At 41.9% G+C, this 17,127-nt stretch overlaps 1 protein-coding gene across 1 annotated transcript in view; it reads left to right on the forward strand.

Annotated features, from left to right (window-relative positions):
• The window catches only part of MYO1D (myosin ID), a 326,201-nt gene that overhangs the window by 173,463 nt on the left and 135,611 nt on the right, over positions 1 to 17,127 (forward strand). The window contains exons 17-19 of the mRNA XM_055323846.1: positions 9,257 to 9,480; positions 14,631 to 14,775; positions 15,311 to 15,415. Of these exons, the coding sequence (XP_055179821.1) occupies positions 9,257 to 9,480; positions 14,631 to 14,775; positions 15,311 to 15,415 (474 nt within the window). The remainder of the gene's footprint in view (positions 1 to 9,256; positions 9,481 to 14,630; positions 14,776 to 15,310; positions 15,416 to 17,127) is intronic.

A 17,127-nucleotide genomic window follows, 5' to 3' on the forward strand; every position in this document is an offset into this window, starting at 1 on the left:
ATTCCTCAGAGAAGCAGAGATCATAGGTCTGTAAAATCATTGTTCTTTTAAAATACCTATTTTTAATGGATGTCAAGAGTCTAACACAAAGCCTGGCACATGATAGTGAAATAATGTTTTCTCTCCCTTCCCTTAAGAGTAGTCATCAGAAGAAAATCAAAGATTGTGGCTGTTAGTTGCATGTGTACTTTGGATTGGAAAGAACCTTTAAAATAACATTTTTAAATTTTTGCTCATTATCAGAAACTGTTTAATAGAATCCTAGGGCTTGCTTTTTTAAAAATATTTATTTATTTATTTATTTATTCATTCAGAGAGAGCGAAGAGAGAGAGGCAGAGACACAGGCAGAGGGAGAAGCAGGCTCCATGCAGGAAGCCCGACGTGGGGCTCGATCCTGGGTCTCCAGGATCACACCCCGGGCTGCAGGCGGCACTAAACCGCTGCGCCACCAGGACCTGCCCCTAGGGCTTGCTTTTTTTTTTTTTAATTTTTTTTTATTTATTTATTTACAATAGTCATACAGAGAGAGAGAGAGGCAGAGACACAGGCAGAGGGAGAAGCAGGCTCCATGCACCGGGAGCCTGACGTGGGATTCGATCCTGGGTCTCCAGGATCGCGCCCTGGGCCAAAGGCAGGCGCCAAACCGCTGCACCACCCAGGGATCCCCGGGCTTGCTTTTTATAAGTTATCTAATGCAACATCCTGCTTTTCAGTTGAAGAACCTGAAGCCTGCAAAATTCGATGGCATAATTCCCCCAATAGTGCAAGGGGAATGCTGGCCTCTCCCCTAGGGCAGGATTGTGTCTACTCCACCCTGATTTTGCTAGCCAGGGAGCTGTCCCTCTGGGCAGTGCTGGACTTGAAGCAGCCCCACTGTGGCTGAGGATTCCAGCTTTGTTACATGAGTGGATCTTACTTTTTAAGGGATTAGTTGTAGTTGTTTTCCAGATATCTCAGAGGCATTTTGGGTTTTCTAGGATATCATGGGTATTTCCTCTTTTCCTCCATATTCCCTACAAACACTACACGTGTAGTAGCAATTTCGGAAATTCTTGTAGAATGAGCCAACGCTCAAAATAATGTTTATGCCAAAGTGGCATATTTTGGGATGGCAAATCTTGACCCCCTTCCAAATGAGTGACTAAACTGCATACAAAGGATTCTGTATTCAAATATGTTTTTTAACTTCTGTTGAACAAAGTTAAAATAGGTTTATTTACATGAAACTTTTCAGAGCTTTTAATATGGTAAATATGCATCATGAATCTCCCAAAAGGAATTGCAATATGCAGCTTTCCCAAACTTAACTGAAAATGGAGCCTCTTTTTCAGAGAGCATTTCAAAGGCCTTGTGTCCCCGAATTCGCTTTTGGAACTCAATAGAAAAGAATGTTAGGATGCACCTTTGGCAGATTCTTTCAAATATCAAATGTTATTATTTGAACTTTTGTATGATCCAGAGAACCATTCAAAATTGAGATCATTTGCAAGCATCTGAAAGCAAAAGTGTACTGGGTTATTTTTTTAAGGAGTTCTGCATGTTTCAGATGCTAGACATAAAGGAAGAAAAGTCAGGACTTTGTTATATAAGGTAAAAGCCCAACTTGTACCCTGACCAGGTGGCAAGCCACCTCAGTATTAGACGGAGGTAGACATGGGGGTGGAAAAGGCAGTACATGTTTTCAGACAAAGCTGAAACATCCTTAAGATGCCTCTTTGGGTCTGCTCACATGCCTACATACTTGACCCAAACCCTACAGTTCTATGTCAAAAAGTAGTTTTGAGATAGCCTTGACCTCAGAGATTTTGAAGGTGAGTTACCAATTTTGTACATTCTCTTTCAAGGAAACAAAACTAAACCAAAGAGAGCAGTCTCTTCAGTACAGTGCCACTCAGTGTTTACCTTTGAACAAGGTTAAATCCTGAAAGGCTTATCAGAATTATTTAACCTGTTAGCTGGAGTAATTTTATTTTTAATTATCTTCAAAATAATCCCATTTTGGGTTTTGATCAAGTTAATATTTTAGTTGAAGAGGAAGTACCGGGAATATTTTACATCTTTGAGTCTTTCTTTAACCCCTAAAAGAGGCCAAATCTTCACTAATTAATTATAAAATATCCCAACTAGGATGGAACCATCATATTCTACAGTATTCCCCCCTTATGCACAGGGGATGGATCTCACGACCCCCAACAGATGCCTAAAACCACAGATGGTCCTGAACCCTATAGGTACTTGTTTTTTCTCACATGTACATACCTATGATAAAGTTTAACTTATAAAAGGTCAGTAAGAGAGTAACAGCTGTAATTAATAATAGAAAAATTACAATTTACTATAAAAGTTTTGTGACTATGGACTCTCTCTTTTTCAAAATAACAAATTGTGCTGTACTCACCCTTTTCCTTGCAATGATGTGAGATGGTAAGATGCGCACATGAGGGGAATGATGTAGGCATTGTGACGTAATGTTACTTACTTGTGACTTTCTGATGAAATCTGGGGAGGATCATGTGCTTCCAGACCATGGTTGACTATGGGTAACTGAAAACACAGAAAACAAACCATGGGTAAGGAGGGGACTACTGTAATTCAATGAGGGTATGTGGCTAGATTTTATGGATTTTACAGTTCAGGGTTCAGCCTGTTACCTAAATAAATTCTTGTCTACCGCAACTCTTAAAACAACCAGAAACTGTCAGAACTCTGCCAGAGTAACTATCTGGGGAATTTAAATTTAGAAACAGGAAAGATGCTTCTCCCAGAAGCTGTCCCTTGCCTTAGAGGGCCTGGGAAGCTGAATTGCTGCAGGGTTCTCGTTGTGGAAACCAAGAGAATCTCCAGTTCAGAGCACCAGGAGCTGTTTGAGCATGAGACAGAAGGGGTCCAACACCCATGATGACTAAAAAACAAAAACAGAAAAAACAAAACACAGAGAACTAGAAAAAAAAGAAGGAAAGCTGACCCGTGTTTCTTTCTGAAACTAAACTGAAGATTCACGTAATTGACCTACTTCTTATTAGAGCATAACCTAGAATCCTACATCTTTTGCAAAATGAATCTTGTACTTTAATGACAGCCAGATGTTGCTTTGAAATGCCTGACCACTGAGGAAGTATGCACCAGAGGAAAACATGGTAGCATTAAGATGGCATTATAAAAACATCTGGTTAAACATGACAGATTGTGTTTATATCCACTCCCTCTCAAAACCCCTAAATGAGCAGTAAGGGATAAAAATGGGAGAAACCCACAAGGACAAATAGAACCATAGGAACAACAACAGCAGACAAGAAGCATCAACAGAATTTTGGAAATTAAGTGGATGTGTGGTTAGTCCCCCAAGCAGGTGGAGAAAGCTGACATCTGAGTGCCTGCAGAGAAGGCAGACAGGCAAGCCAGTTTGCCCGACTGCTGGGCTATAGAAAATTCAGGAGTGGGAAGGACCAGGTCCCTCAGGAGGTAGGAGCGAGGGAGAGAACTGAAGGAGGTTGGTTAACAGTCTGTATAAGGAGCAAAACAAAGGTCTCCTCCCAGACCTCACAAAGGCACGTCACTACCTCAGCCTTGTTCTGGTAGAAGACAAGAAACTTACTCTGAAGAAATACAACCAGAGAAACTCTGGGCTTTGGAGGACACCAAGCACAGTGGTGGAGAGGGGTCAGGCGCCATACTGAAATCTAGGAAAGGAAGTGAAAATCTGGTTACTAAAGATAACCCTCAATGCCCCTTTACTCAGAATTTTGCTGGCAAAATGTTCTGGGGTTTTCCACAGATGTGGAACTCACCTAATTACCCTATGAAATGAAGTCCCCCCATTCCTAAAGCACATACACAGAGCTTTCGAGTGACATTCAGTAATAGATGGCCAAGGATTCCAGAACATTCAAGGAAGGCCTCTAGCACAAAAGGTCAAGACCAAGACAAATGGAAATAGAGGAGATTTAGAAGGAACATACAACCCAAGGAGAATTGTAAAAAGTAAAATCATTATTCATATCCTCAGAAAGGAAAGATGAGACGTTGCTTCTGTTAAACAAGAGTAATGTGCTCTTAAAAAGAAATATTTGGGGGCACCTGGGTGGCTCGGTCAGTTAAGCATCTGACTTCGACTCAGGTCATGATCTCAGGGTCCTGGGATGGAGTCCTACGTCGGGCTACACATTCAGCAAGGAGTCTGTTTCTCCCTCTTCTTCTCCCTCTGCCCCTCCCCTGAGTCATACACTCACTCTCTCTTGCTCTCTCTCAAATAAAAATCTTTTAAATAAAGAAAAGAAAAATTTAGAGAACAAGGATGAGTCTTGAAAATGGAAAACATGACAGCCACAATGAAAGATTTAGTATCAGGCTTGAAAGATGAAGGTGAAAACATTCATTCTATTCAGCAGATACTCTGTAGTGGCCACTATATTCTGAGCATTGTTCTAGTCAGTGGAGTTTCATCAGTGAGTAAAAGAGACAAAGAGCCCTTGGCCTGGTGGAGCTGAAATGCCAGTGGGAGGAGAGGGTAACCAACACAGTAACATGTGAGTTACATGCTGTATTGTAGTGTCAAATGCTAGAGGCAAGAGAAAAGACAGAGCCTGGTAAGGAAAACAGACAGTGCCAGGTAGGGAGACAAGTTGAATTTTAAATGGGATGGTCAGGGCCAGTCTCATTGGGAAGATGACCACTGAGCAGGGACACAGAGAGAAAGTGAAGAAGTTGGCCATGCAATATCTGGAGGGAGATCATTCTAGGCAAAGGGAGTAGGGGAGGGAGGTAACTGCCCCAGAGAACTTGGGCCCATGTAGGTTAGTGCGAGGGGTCTGGGGGTCACTCAGGGAAATGGAGAGTGGTGGCAAAGTTTCAGGAAGAAAAGTGTCATGATCTGATTTTGGCCCTCAAAGGATCACTCTGACTGCTGTGTTAGAATTGACTACAGGGGGTAAAGGTACACAAGAGAGGAATTGGACTGTCTCAACAGCAAGGGTGTATACACTATTCTTTTTTTTTTATAAATTCTTTTTTTATGATAGTCACAGAGAGAGAAAGAGAGAGAGGCAGAGACACAGGCAGAGGGAGAAGCAGGCTCCATGCACCAGGAGCCCGATGTGGGATTCAATCCCGGGTCTCCAGGATCACGCCCTGGGCCAAAGGCAGGCGCCAAACCGCTGCGCCACCCAGGGATCCCCTGTACACACTATTCTTGAATGGTCTTTCTCTGTACCTCGGCTGGTCCCCCTGAGCTGGCCTCTCTGTTTGCCTCTGTTCTCTCTTCTATCTGAGAAAAGACTTACAGGCCCTCTCTGTCAGTCTGACACCTGCTTTATAGCTTCTGCTTAACTTTCCCTCCCAGATCCCATTGTGTCACCTTCAGCCTTCAACTTCCACTCTCTTGCATCATATCCTAAAACACATAGGTTGGTTCCTCTTTTAAAGTTAATATTGTTTTAACAAGGGCCTTTGGCTTCTTTATTTTTGTTGAGCCTCTCTGACATATGCATATAAGTATTAAACATTTGCTGTTGAATATAACATTTAATTTTCTGTTGTCTGACATCCTATCATCAGGCAGATTCCTCTGCAGACACTTTATATGATTCTTGAAAACCCCAACTAAGCCAGTTTAAACAAAGAGGGAAGTGGAAAAATCTGTCTTATACCTTAAATTTCAACTTGCAGATCTTTGGTGGGAAAATCAACAACCCTCCCCTACACAGACTCACCAACTTGTGGGAGCATATCTGTTTAAACCAAATATGCTTAGATTCTAAGGAAAAATACATGAATAATTTTTTGCATGCAGTCATTTTTCTCTGTAATTCTTCAGTGCTACTTTTTGTTAAAGTAAAGCCTAAGGGACTTCTGACAAAGCTGACAATGTAACCGCAGGCTCACAAAAATTCCTTTCCCCCAAATTTGCTGAAATTAACAAAAATGTAAATATAACCGAGAACATGCCACGAAGCCTGAAACGAGAAAAAAAAAAATCCCAGCTTCATACTGTAAACTGAGAAGTGTCACCCAGAAAAAGAAAAATTGGACCAAATTGAACGAAGGTGCTAAAAAAATCAATATATTCTTCAAGGAGAAGAATGGAACATGGAGAATTTACAAGGAGGGAATTCTGAAAAGTCTCATTGCTTTTGATGGAGTTGGCGTTAACTATAAATGTATGCCAGAAGGAAGGCCTAGAATACCCCATACCTCCCCTGGGGACCCTTCCATTAAGAAGACATTTTCCGGGATCCCTGGGTGGCGCAGCGGTTTGGCGCCTGCCTTTGGCCCAGGGCACGCTCCTGGCGACCCGGGATCGAATCCCACGTCGGGCTCCCGATGCATGGAGCCTGCTTCTCCCTCTGCCTGTGTCTCTGCCTCTCTCTCTCTCGCTGTGACTATCATAAATTAATTAATTAATTAATTAATTAAAAAAAAAGACATTTTCCTTCAGGCAAGAAGAGTCAAGAATGTTTAGCATGTCTCCTGCCTCTGATATACCAATAAGTGGGCAAGGAGTAGGGGATGCATCTGCAAGGAATAATATTAAAGCCGAATCAAGAAAAAGCTCCACAAGGTATGGAAAAAAGAATATCTGTCCTCAACCAAGCCCAAAGAATACAAGGCACCCCAGACTCAGTGAAGCAAACTTCTGGTGCATTTCTTTACTATTAAGGAGGGAGCATGATGGTAGCTACCTAAAGCCCCAGCTTAGTTGGTTAAGTGTCTGACCCGTGATTTCAGCTCAGGTTATGATCTCAGGGTCATGAGATCAAGCCCCACATCAGGCTCTGTGCTCAGCACAGGGTCTGCTTGAGATTCTCTCTCTCCCTCTGCCCCTTCCCTATTCCCTATCAAACAGATAAATAAGTCTTTTTAAAAAAAGAGTCCAGGACACATGGACACGTGACTGAGAAAAAAAAATCTGCCTATTCAGAGGCACTGGGGTGGCTCAGTCAGTTAAGCATCCAACTCTTGATTTTGGCTCAGGTCATGATTTCAGGGTCATGACATCAAACCCCAATTCGAGCTCCCTACTCAATGGGGAGTCTTTGTCTCCCTCTCCCTCTGTCCCTCTCTCTGCTCATACTCTCTCTCTCTCTCTCTCTCTCTCTCTCTCTCTTTCATTCTTTCTTTCTCTCTCCCCCTCCAAAATAAAGTTGTTTTGTTTTGTTTTTTTTAATCTACACATAAGGGCATCTGGGTGAATCAGTCGGTTGAGCATTGGACTCTTCATTTGGCTCAGGTCATGATCTCAGGGTTGTGAAATCAAGCCCACATTGGGCTCTGTGTTCAACAGGGAGTCTGCTTGAGATTCTCTTCCTCTCCCTCTGCCCTTCTCTACCCCTGCCCACGTGCATGTGCACTCTCTCTCGCTCTCTCTCAAATAAATACACATTTTAAAAAAATGTTAACCCTAAAAACCTGCCCCTTACTTATGCTTTTTCCCCAAAATTACTGAAAAATTAAACCAACACCATTTTAATAAGAAATTCTGTGAACACTCCTTTAAAATTAAGGATTGATTTTCTATACAGGTGTGGCTCCAGGGAGTCTTAATCTCCTTCCTCTTAAAAAAGTAGAAAAGCAACAAACAGTATGAAACTTGAAAAATGTGTTCTGTTTAAGAAATTGAATCACAGACTTCCACCCTGTAATTGTATTCTTTTGGTTTTTCAAGATGCTAAAGAAGGGACCTTTATTTTAGCACTTGGGTGGAGGCGTAACAAAGCCATCTGCATGATGGATTTGGCGACAGGGAAGAGAGCCATTTTGGCTAAAAAGGGTTTCTGTACTGACGCCACATGCAGAAACAAGTTTTCATTGCCTCATGGTCTTTATATATTCTGTTTGTACGTGAGCTCTAGGTTCCCATCACAAATTGCTCATATGTCACGTTTCCCCTCACATATCATAGTTTTCCTTGACTCATTAGTTCCTCTTTGGGGTCCCTAGGTGATGATCTCATGTATCCCATACAAACAAATCTATCTTCATTGTGCAGCAGGTTGAAAAAAGCATGTGATGCCGATTTAGGAGTCTGCATCAAGAAACATCTAAAATGAGTAAATTAATTAATTGATTAATTAATTAATTAATTAAAATGAGCGCATAAAAGAGGCATTGCACCAGTTTTTCTGAGAAATTGGTGGGCACAGGTGGGGATTTAAGAGAAAGTACAAGAACCCTGAGGGACTCTGGAGGACCCATACTGTGGGCTTTGAACTAGAGGTGGAAAATCTTGGTCCTGGGAGGCCAGAGACAGGGAGGGAAGTTAATACCGACAACCTAAGAATTGGGCTGGTTATCTAAGTGGCAGCAGTAAATATCAACTGGAACCATGGCACTGTGTACAAGGGGTCTGTTGGAGAAAGCAGTGCAAGTAGTTTGGGATCTTGGAGATTTTAGTAGCAATAAGGAAGAGAAAGGGGTTTATGCTGGAAATATTGTCGAAGAAAGATTAAGTTTTGGTGGTGGAGGACTCATATAGGGGAAGAGCCAATAATGAAGTGAAGATTATGCCAAATCTCTTTTTACTTGAGAGATTGAAAAATACAGGAATCTGGGCAAAGGATCCTGAAGGAAGAGTATAAGTATCTCTGACTTCACCATGCTTGGGTAAAGCTGGCGCAGAGACATTTATATATTGTCTGATTGATTTCTGAGCACTGAAAAAAATTTAAAGATTCATATACTATTAGTCATCTGTTTTACCCTTTCCCCAAGATTACATCTAATTTTGGGGGGAATTTACATAGCACCTGGAGAGCAGGGCTGCACAGACTGTGTATAATCGGTTTGTAAATCCAACATGATGGTACACTAGCAGCCAGTGATATAATTGTATAAAGCCAGGTTTCATTAGAGAACTGTAGATATTGATGGCTTTTGGTTCTGACTCATCTTGCTTCCTTTCAACATACTTAAAATATTTCTCCAGGGACATTTGCATTTTGGCTTTCTTCTCCTCATGACCATAAAGTTAAAACATGACTCTGCTTCTGAGTCAGCACACACCCCAGTGTGCATCAGGAGCAGCTAGACAGCTGAAGTAAAATGACCAGCGTGACTCCTGGCGCCATCTGTTGGTGGCATGCAGAATCCAATCTGATTTTGTTGACCATAGACAAGATCCCAAACTACCCCTACACCCCCTCACCCCATCACCCCGCTCAGAGTTTATAAGTGGAGGATCTTATACAATTAATTTAAAAGTCCCATACCATTGACTCAGCCAGCAAGCAACACTTGTCTTTTTCCTTCTCTATTGTGAAGGTGTGGCGAGGCACCCTGGCCCGCATGCGGTACAAGAGAACCAAAGCAGCTCTGACAATTATCAGATACTACCGGCATTACAAGATGAAATCCTACATTCAGGAGGTTGCCAGACGCTTCCATGGTGTCAAGACCATGAAGGACCACGGGAAGCACGTGAAGTGGCCAACCCCACCTAAAGTTCTTCGCCGTTTTGAGGAGGCCTTGCAGACAATTTTTAATAGGTAAGAAAGAGCCAGTTGGTATGTGCTGCATCTGTTTCTGGTAGCACACTTAATGTATAAAGTCACAAGTCTGAGGCCATGATACTGGCTTAGCTGTTTGCCACTACGCCTTTACCTCGTGGCTCCAGGTCTATAAATTTCACTCTCAAAACACATCTGTTTACTTCTCAAAACAATAGAACTGTGCATTTATTCTTCCTTTAGCACTTGACAGCAGTGTGCCACAAACCCTGGATCATGACATAGTTAAGATAAGCTATTAGCATGCTGTCTCTTTCTTTTATTAGCAAAAAATAACTATTTATTAAAATCCCCACACGTAACTCAAACTGGAAAGTCTGTGAGTCTTTCTCACAATGCTTTTCTATCCTGGTTATGAAATATACCAAGGAGTTTATTAAACATACCAAAGCCCAAGTCTCCAGAAAGTCCTATTTAACAGAACTGGGGAGTGGAGCCCAAACAAAGGTCCTTCCTAAAGTTTCCCGCATGATTTTTTTTTAAGGATTTATTTATTTTAGAGAGAAGGAGAGAGAAATAGAGAGCATGAGCAGGAGGGGGAAAGGGAAAGGGGGAGAGAATCTCAAGCAGACTCCACAGCGTAGCGCTCCATCTCATGACCCCAAGATCACAACCTGAAACCAAAACCAAGAGTCGGATGCTTAACAGACTATGCCATCCAGGCGCCCCCTAGATGATTCTAAAGTGTAAGGGGGGAAATAGTTTTAGAGCAACCATTTATTTTTACATAAATAAATAAATGCCCATTTAAAATCTGGTATGTTTCCAGCTACTCTTCATTTTTTATAAACTGCCCCGATGAGTCTGAGTTTGTAGTTATTCACGGCCTCTTAACTCTTATTATTCACACTTGTTTGATACCAGTGTGCACCAGATTAATTCAGCTGTGTCTTAGATACAGCCATCTAGTCACATAAAGTAAGCTAATGGTTCTCAGATGTGGTCATTTGGCATTGTGGTATTTCACAAAGAACACTATGAAATAATTGGCATACTGAATGTAAAAGAACTAATTTATAATTCTGTGCTAAATCAGATTTTATCTTCCTTTAGAGTTAGCTCTGTATAGTTGGTGGCAAATATCAAAAGGTAAAGAAAAATGCATAGGAAGAAAATTCTTTACTATGTATCCCATTTGCTTTTTGTAAAAAAAAAAAAAAGAAAGAAAAGAAATGGTATCTCATAAAAAGAAAAACTCAAACAATGAAGAATTATTGAAAGCAAAATTACCTCAGTTTTCAGATCTAATACTATAAATGTTTGTTGTAAATCCTGACAGGCTTTTAATGCACAAGTAAGTGTTTTTCATGAATGGTGTCTGTAACCTGAATGTTAACTTAAAAAGTAATTAAGCTATGCATAAATACATGTGTACTGTTTTTTTAAAAGAGAATTAATGTAGAAATATATAGGATATAAAACTGAAATCCTCCACACTCCCTCCTCTCCCCCATTTTATACCCTTCCCCTAAGATAATCACTCTTAACAATTAGTTTGTATCCTTCTATGTCTGTGTCTGTGCATTTACAAGCACACACCCACATATAAGAGACAGCATGATATAGTGGTTAAGAACACAAATCCTGGAGCTGGGGCTTATATTCTAATCTCTGCTGCTGCCTAGTTGTATAATCTTGGGCAAATTAGATAATCTGTCTGTGCCTCAGTTACCATATCTACAAAAGTGCCATAATAGTAGTACCTGCTCATAGGGTTCTTGAAAAGATTATGAGTAAAATAATGCACACACACACACACACACACAAAGCATTTCAGATAGTGCCTGACACATAATAAACACTGTAGAAATGTTTGCTCATACTAAGAGTATGCATGCATACACAGTCACGTATCTGGACTTTTTTTCCCTTTTTTTTTTTTTTTTACACAAGCATGGTTAATAGGATTACTTAAAAATCCATGTCTATAAAGAAAGATCTATGTGGTATTTTTAATGGCCACAAAGAACTATTGATTTTGTGTTGCATTGTGGCTTATACAGTCTTCTTTTTAGATTGTGATGGTTTTATATATAGCCTAGAATTCATTAATTTTTGCAAAATTTAATTTATTCAGCAAATATTTACTCAAGGCCAACTATGTCATGGGCACTGTCCTAGATTCCAGGGATATGGTGACAAACAAGAAAGATATAAGACAGTCCCAAACAGCCTTCTCGGGGCTTTGAGTTAATGAGCATTTTGAAAATCATGCATTGGCTCTGTTTGCTGACTTTGCAGACACGTGTGGATGCCCACACGCGCAACAAGCACACGCACTCTGAATGAATCCTGCCAGTTGTGTTAATCTCATCCAAAGGCAAACTTTTTCTGTTATGAGCCAGGTGATAAGTATCATAGGCTTTATGGGCTACATATGGTCTTTGTCACATACTTTGTTTTGCTCTGGTTTTGTCAAACATGTAAAAAAAAAACTATTCTTAGCTTGTGAGCAGCACAAAACCAGGCCATGGGCTGAATTTGGCACAGACTGTGGTTTACCAACCCCTGATTTGTCACTGTATCCTGCTTAATTTATTCTTAACTTTTTTGATCTGTGGACTACTGAGAGAAATGTGTTAAAAGACCCTGCTGTGGTTGTTGGCTTTTGTTTTTTGGGGGGTTTGTTTGTTTTTTTCTAAAATCTCAATGTGTGGCTAATCATGGTTAAGCTCACTCCTGTTCCTCACAGTAATTCTTTTTCATTCTCAGGAGCCTGGGAGCCTTACTCATACTCAGCTTTGTCCTCCTTATCATATTGTTGAGGCTGGTGATTTTTATGCCACCATAAAAATGTTGGGGACTATGGACCTTTGTAGATGGCAGTTTCCTTGATCAGAGTGAGAAGCCTGTGTGGTGCTGTCCATGGTTATATAGGTCAAGTCCCAGATGTCCTGTGTGCCTCTGTGCCCTGGAGTCAGTCAGATATGGACCTCATCCTGGGCCACAGTGGGTGTAAAGAAGGAGCAGATGGACTGGGCACTCAGGCTGAAAACAGACCAGCAGACAGAGAAAAGACTGCTCCCTCCCACCCCAGGAATAAAATTTGCGACCCAAGGGCTAATTTGGGGCAGCTGCTCAGCAAGCCACATAGTGTTGTAGGATGTGCCTGTCACCAGTGACCTTGACTGTGACCACCAACTGCTCCTATCCTGTCATTCTTTCAGCGTCTTCTGGAATGACCTTAATATAATCTGTCCCATTGTGTTGTCAGTTGGCCATAGAAAGCAGAGAGGAGGGTTCCACCATTAATCTGAGCCTTTACTTATTACACGCTATTGTGTTTTTGAATCCTACTACCTCCTATGCTGTCTGCTACAACAGGGGTCCCCATCTCACCATGGGCAACCATTCTTTGTGCAGAGAGCTGGCACTTCTTCCTCTGTGAGATCCTTCACCACCTGCCCTGGCCACCAGCCCCAGCTGCTCAGGCCCAACGATTCTCCAGGCCATTTCTGCCGAAGGGGCTCCTCTCCTTCCACCAGGTGGACTGCTTGGCACTGAGCCACTTCATCAGTGGCTCGGTCCAGTCTACTTCAGGTCTCCAACAAGGTCTTCCTGTCTCTCAGTTCACCAACATCGTTCCTATTCTTCAGGGCTGCTTACAGAGCTTTTCCTTATTTGTATATTTATTTGGTTATTTCAGTCGGAATGTAAGAGAGAAAAACAAACCTTTGAGCTCCAGTCCTTTGAAGCCAGAATACATCTCAGGAAAATATAAGATGGAAGTGATCTGACGTTCTATGTACATACATCGGGGAAAGAGCACCACCTCTCAGTGTCAGGTGCATCTCTTCCTTGCGTCCTGGGGAAGATAGCTAGAGGACCGCCAGCCTCGATTATTTCATCTGACATAGAGAAATTGTGGGTTTGTTTCCAACCCCTGCTGCAACCTCCTGCAGCAGAAAGGAGGACATAAGTGCATGTGAGGCTAGGATAGCCCTAACAGAATAAAAGCCTCGTGCTTGTTTTGCTCAATCAGGAATAGACTGCTTCCAGTTTATGCTTTCAGTTACTTGGACCGAGCAGTCTTGGGGTCGTCTTTAAATCCCCCCTATTCTCTTGCTCCCGTGTCTGATCCATCAGCAGATCTACTGGCGTGTCCTTCAAAATACATCCAGGACCAACAGCTGTCTCTGCCTCCACCACTTCCTCCCTGATCCCAGCCACTGACCTCTCCCATGTGCCGTATGGAAAGAGCCACGGTAGCCTTCTTCCAACAGAGCAATGATTCTGTAAAGCAGGAGTCAGGATGTGTCCCTTCCTTGTTCAGAACCTCCCAGTGGCATTGAGTCTCATCCAGAGTGAAGGCCAGAGACCTGACAGTGGCCTCTGTGCTCTGTGGATCTGTCCCTGGGTTGCCCTCTGGCCTCCCCTCCTCTGCCCACACCCGCCCCCTGTGCCTGCCCTCCTGCACTCCTCAGGGCTCCTTACTGGTCCTCCAACCTGCCTAGCAAGTATATGCTTTAGAGCCTTTGCCCTGCTGTGCTCTCCTCCTGGAGAGGATGCTATTGCCCAAATATCCCTGTACCCACCCTCACTTCTGAAGGTCTTTGCTCATCTATTCTGATCAGTGGTGCCCCACAGACTTCCCTGTATAAGTAACACCCGCCCCCTGTTCCTGCCTGCCACTGGGCTCCTGTCCTTTCCTTGCCTGAATTTCTTCATAGCACTTAGCACATCACTCACACTTGGTTTGTTGTCTGTCCCCGCTTCTGGAATGTAAGCACCTAGCAGAAGGGACCTTTATCCATTTGTTTACTGCTGGGCTTCCACCACCTAGAACAGCACCTGGAGTTTAGTAAGTGCCTCGAGAGTGCTCGAGGATTGCCTTAGTGTTGGATGAAGGAAGGATTAATCTAAACTTTCTGTGCCCTGACTGTAAATGTTATGAGAACCCATGTACCACAGAGTTCTAGTCACTTTCAAAACACAAATGACAAAGCAAGTTACACAAAAATCTTTGTATATTTTAACAAGTTCTGTGTATATCTTGGAGACCTTTGGGGTGGGGGAGTTGGGGTAGCATGTAAATGGTTTAAATTCTGCTTAATGACAGCTCAGTTATTTGGGGACATGAATGGGATTGGGTTTCTAAATCTTAATACATTTCATTTATTCTCTTGCAGATGGAGAGCATCCCAGCTCATCAAGACCTTGCCCGCTTCTGACCTGCCCCAGGTCAGGGCAAAGGTTGCAGCCATGGAAATGTTGAAAGGTCAAAGGGCTGACCTTGGGCTCCAGAGAGCCTGGGAAGGCAACTATCTTGCTTCGGTAGGTGGAGGAGAACAAAGTGGAATCTACTCCTGCTCCCTTTACAAAGAAAGAAAAGACTTTTTCCCCAGAAATTTGTGGAAAGAATGAGACAACTACAGAAACAAAACTTTCATGAGCGATACTAAACTAAAAGATTTTTTTGGCTTCTAGCTGTGCAATGTTTGATGTTTCCCCTGCTTTAAAAAAGGCTTGTCTGTCGCTCTGTGCCATATGTATTAGGTACACACTCCAAAACCTAATTTTTGCGCATTTGAACCTTCCCTTGCATAATTCAACAGCTATTTTTAATTACCACCTTTATATTAATTATTCCCAAAGCTGCATTTCATCCTCTCTCCCATTCCTTATTTTAAAAATTTGATAGGCCCTTTGGTGGTATAACACCCCTGCAGCAGCCCACCATCTGGGATAGGAGGTAAAAGTATGTGTGTGAAACCGTCTGAGTGTGGTTGTAAAGCAGGCTACTAAAAGATTGCCTTTTCATCTAAAATGCTAAGCAGAATCATTTTATCATGTTTCCTTTTTCTTTCAGAAGCCAGATACACCTCAGACTTCAGGCACTTTCGTCCCCGTTGCAAATGAACTGAAACGGAAGGACAAATACATGAATGTCCTCTTTTCCTGTCATGTCCGTAAGGTGAGACAGCCTGGAAATAGGCCTCCCTGGGGAAGAAAAGATGGATTCAGAGGACCTTAACTTAGCTGTGGCTGCAGTCAAACCTCCTAGTAGCTTCAGCCCCAGCTCCACCATCATTGAGCACCACCTGCCTGTGCTGAGGCCAGGCTGCAGTGGCTGAGGTGACTACAGCTTCAGGGTTAGGAAGTGAAGATTTGGGGGGGGTTACTGTTTCGGGGGGGTGGTGGGGAGAACCTCCCTGAGATCCAGAATTTGTACTTCACTGCATGGGTGTCTTTCATAGAATAGCATTTCATGATCTTATAGTACTACTTGTACATGTTTTATTGCTATTTTAAAGGTAGGGAAGGAGGGAAGAAGAACATAGTCTCAAGGACAGAGAATTCAGGTGGGGGGGAGGGGGAGTCATGTGCTGTGAATTTAGTTGTTTATCTGAGGCAAGATGTGTATGTGGACTATTACCTGCAGATGATGGCAGCCAGGCAAATGAATTGTGGAAGGCAGGGGACATAACTGGCACTTAAAAACTTTAAAATACTTGTTTTCACAAAATAGAGAGGAAATTGCAGTAATTAATAAAAAAGCATTTTGTAAAAAGTATGCAAATAAACTTCAAAATATTAATGAAATAGATGAATTTAAGAAAACTATTTCTGGGACATCTGGGTGGCTCCATCAGTTAGGCATCTGACTCTTGGTTTTGGCTCAGGTTGTGATCTCAGGGTCCTGGGATTGGGCTCCATGTCAGGCTCCACATTCAGCAGGGAGTCTGCTTGAGGATTCTCTCTCCCCCAATCCCTCTGCCCCTACCACTCTTATGTTTCTAAATTCAATGAAAAATAATATTTCTTCACACTATATCTTAAATGATATAAATTTTTTTATTTAAGTATAGTTGACACACAATGTTATATTAATTTTAGGTAAAACTAGTGATTTAACAACTCTATACGTTATGCTGTGCTCACCAACTATAGCTACCACCTGTCACCATACCACACTATCACAGTATCATTGACTGTATTTCCTACGTTGTCCTTTTATTCCTGTGACTTCTTCATTCCGTAACTGGAAGCCTGTTTCTCCCATACTCCTTTATGCATTTTGCCTGTCCCCCTACCCCCTTCCCTCTGGCAACCATCAGTTGGGTTTGTTCTCTGTATTTATAGGTCTGATTCTGCTTTTTATTTACTCACTTGTTCTTTTTTAGATTCCATGTATGAGTGAAATCATATGGTATTTTTCTTTCTCAGTTTGACTTCACATAATATTCTCTAGGTTCACCCATGTTGTTGCAAATGGCAAGATCTCATTGTTTTTATGGTTGCGTGATAATCTATTATCTATATCATATGTATATATTATATATATGTAACATATATATATATATATATATATATATATATATATATACACACTCTCTATCTTCCTTATCGGTTTATGTTTTGATGGACACGTAGCTTGCTTCCATATCTTGACTCTTAAAAATAATACTACAGTAAACACAGGAGTGCAGATATCTTTTTGAATTAGTATTCTCCTTTCCTTTGGGTAAATACCCAGTAGTGGAATTACTGGATCCATTTAGTAGTTCTATTTTTAATGTTTTAAGGAACCTCCATACTGTTTTCCAAGTAGCTGCACCAAATTATATTCCCACCAGCAGCGCACGAGGGTTCCTTTTTCTCCACATCCTAACCAACACTTGTTAT

Source organism: Nyctereutes procyonoides, unplaced genomic scaffold (assembly GCF_905146905.1).
Source record: "Nyctereutes procyonoides isolate TBG_1078 unplaced genomic scaffold, NYPRO_anot_genome, whole genome shotgun sequence".
NCBI lineage: Eukaryota > Metazoa > Chordata > Mammalia > Carnivora > Canidae > Nyctereutes > Nyctereutes procyonoides.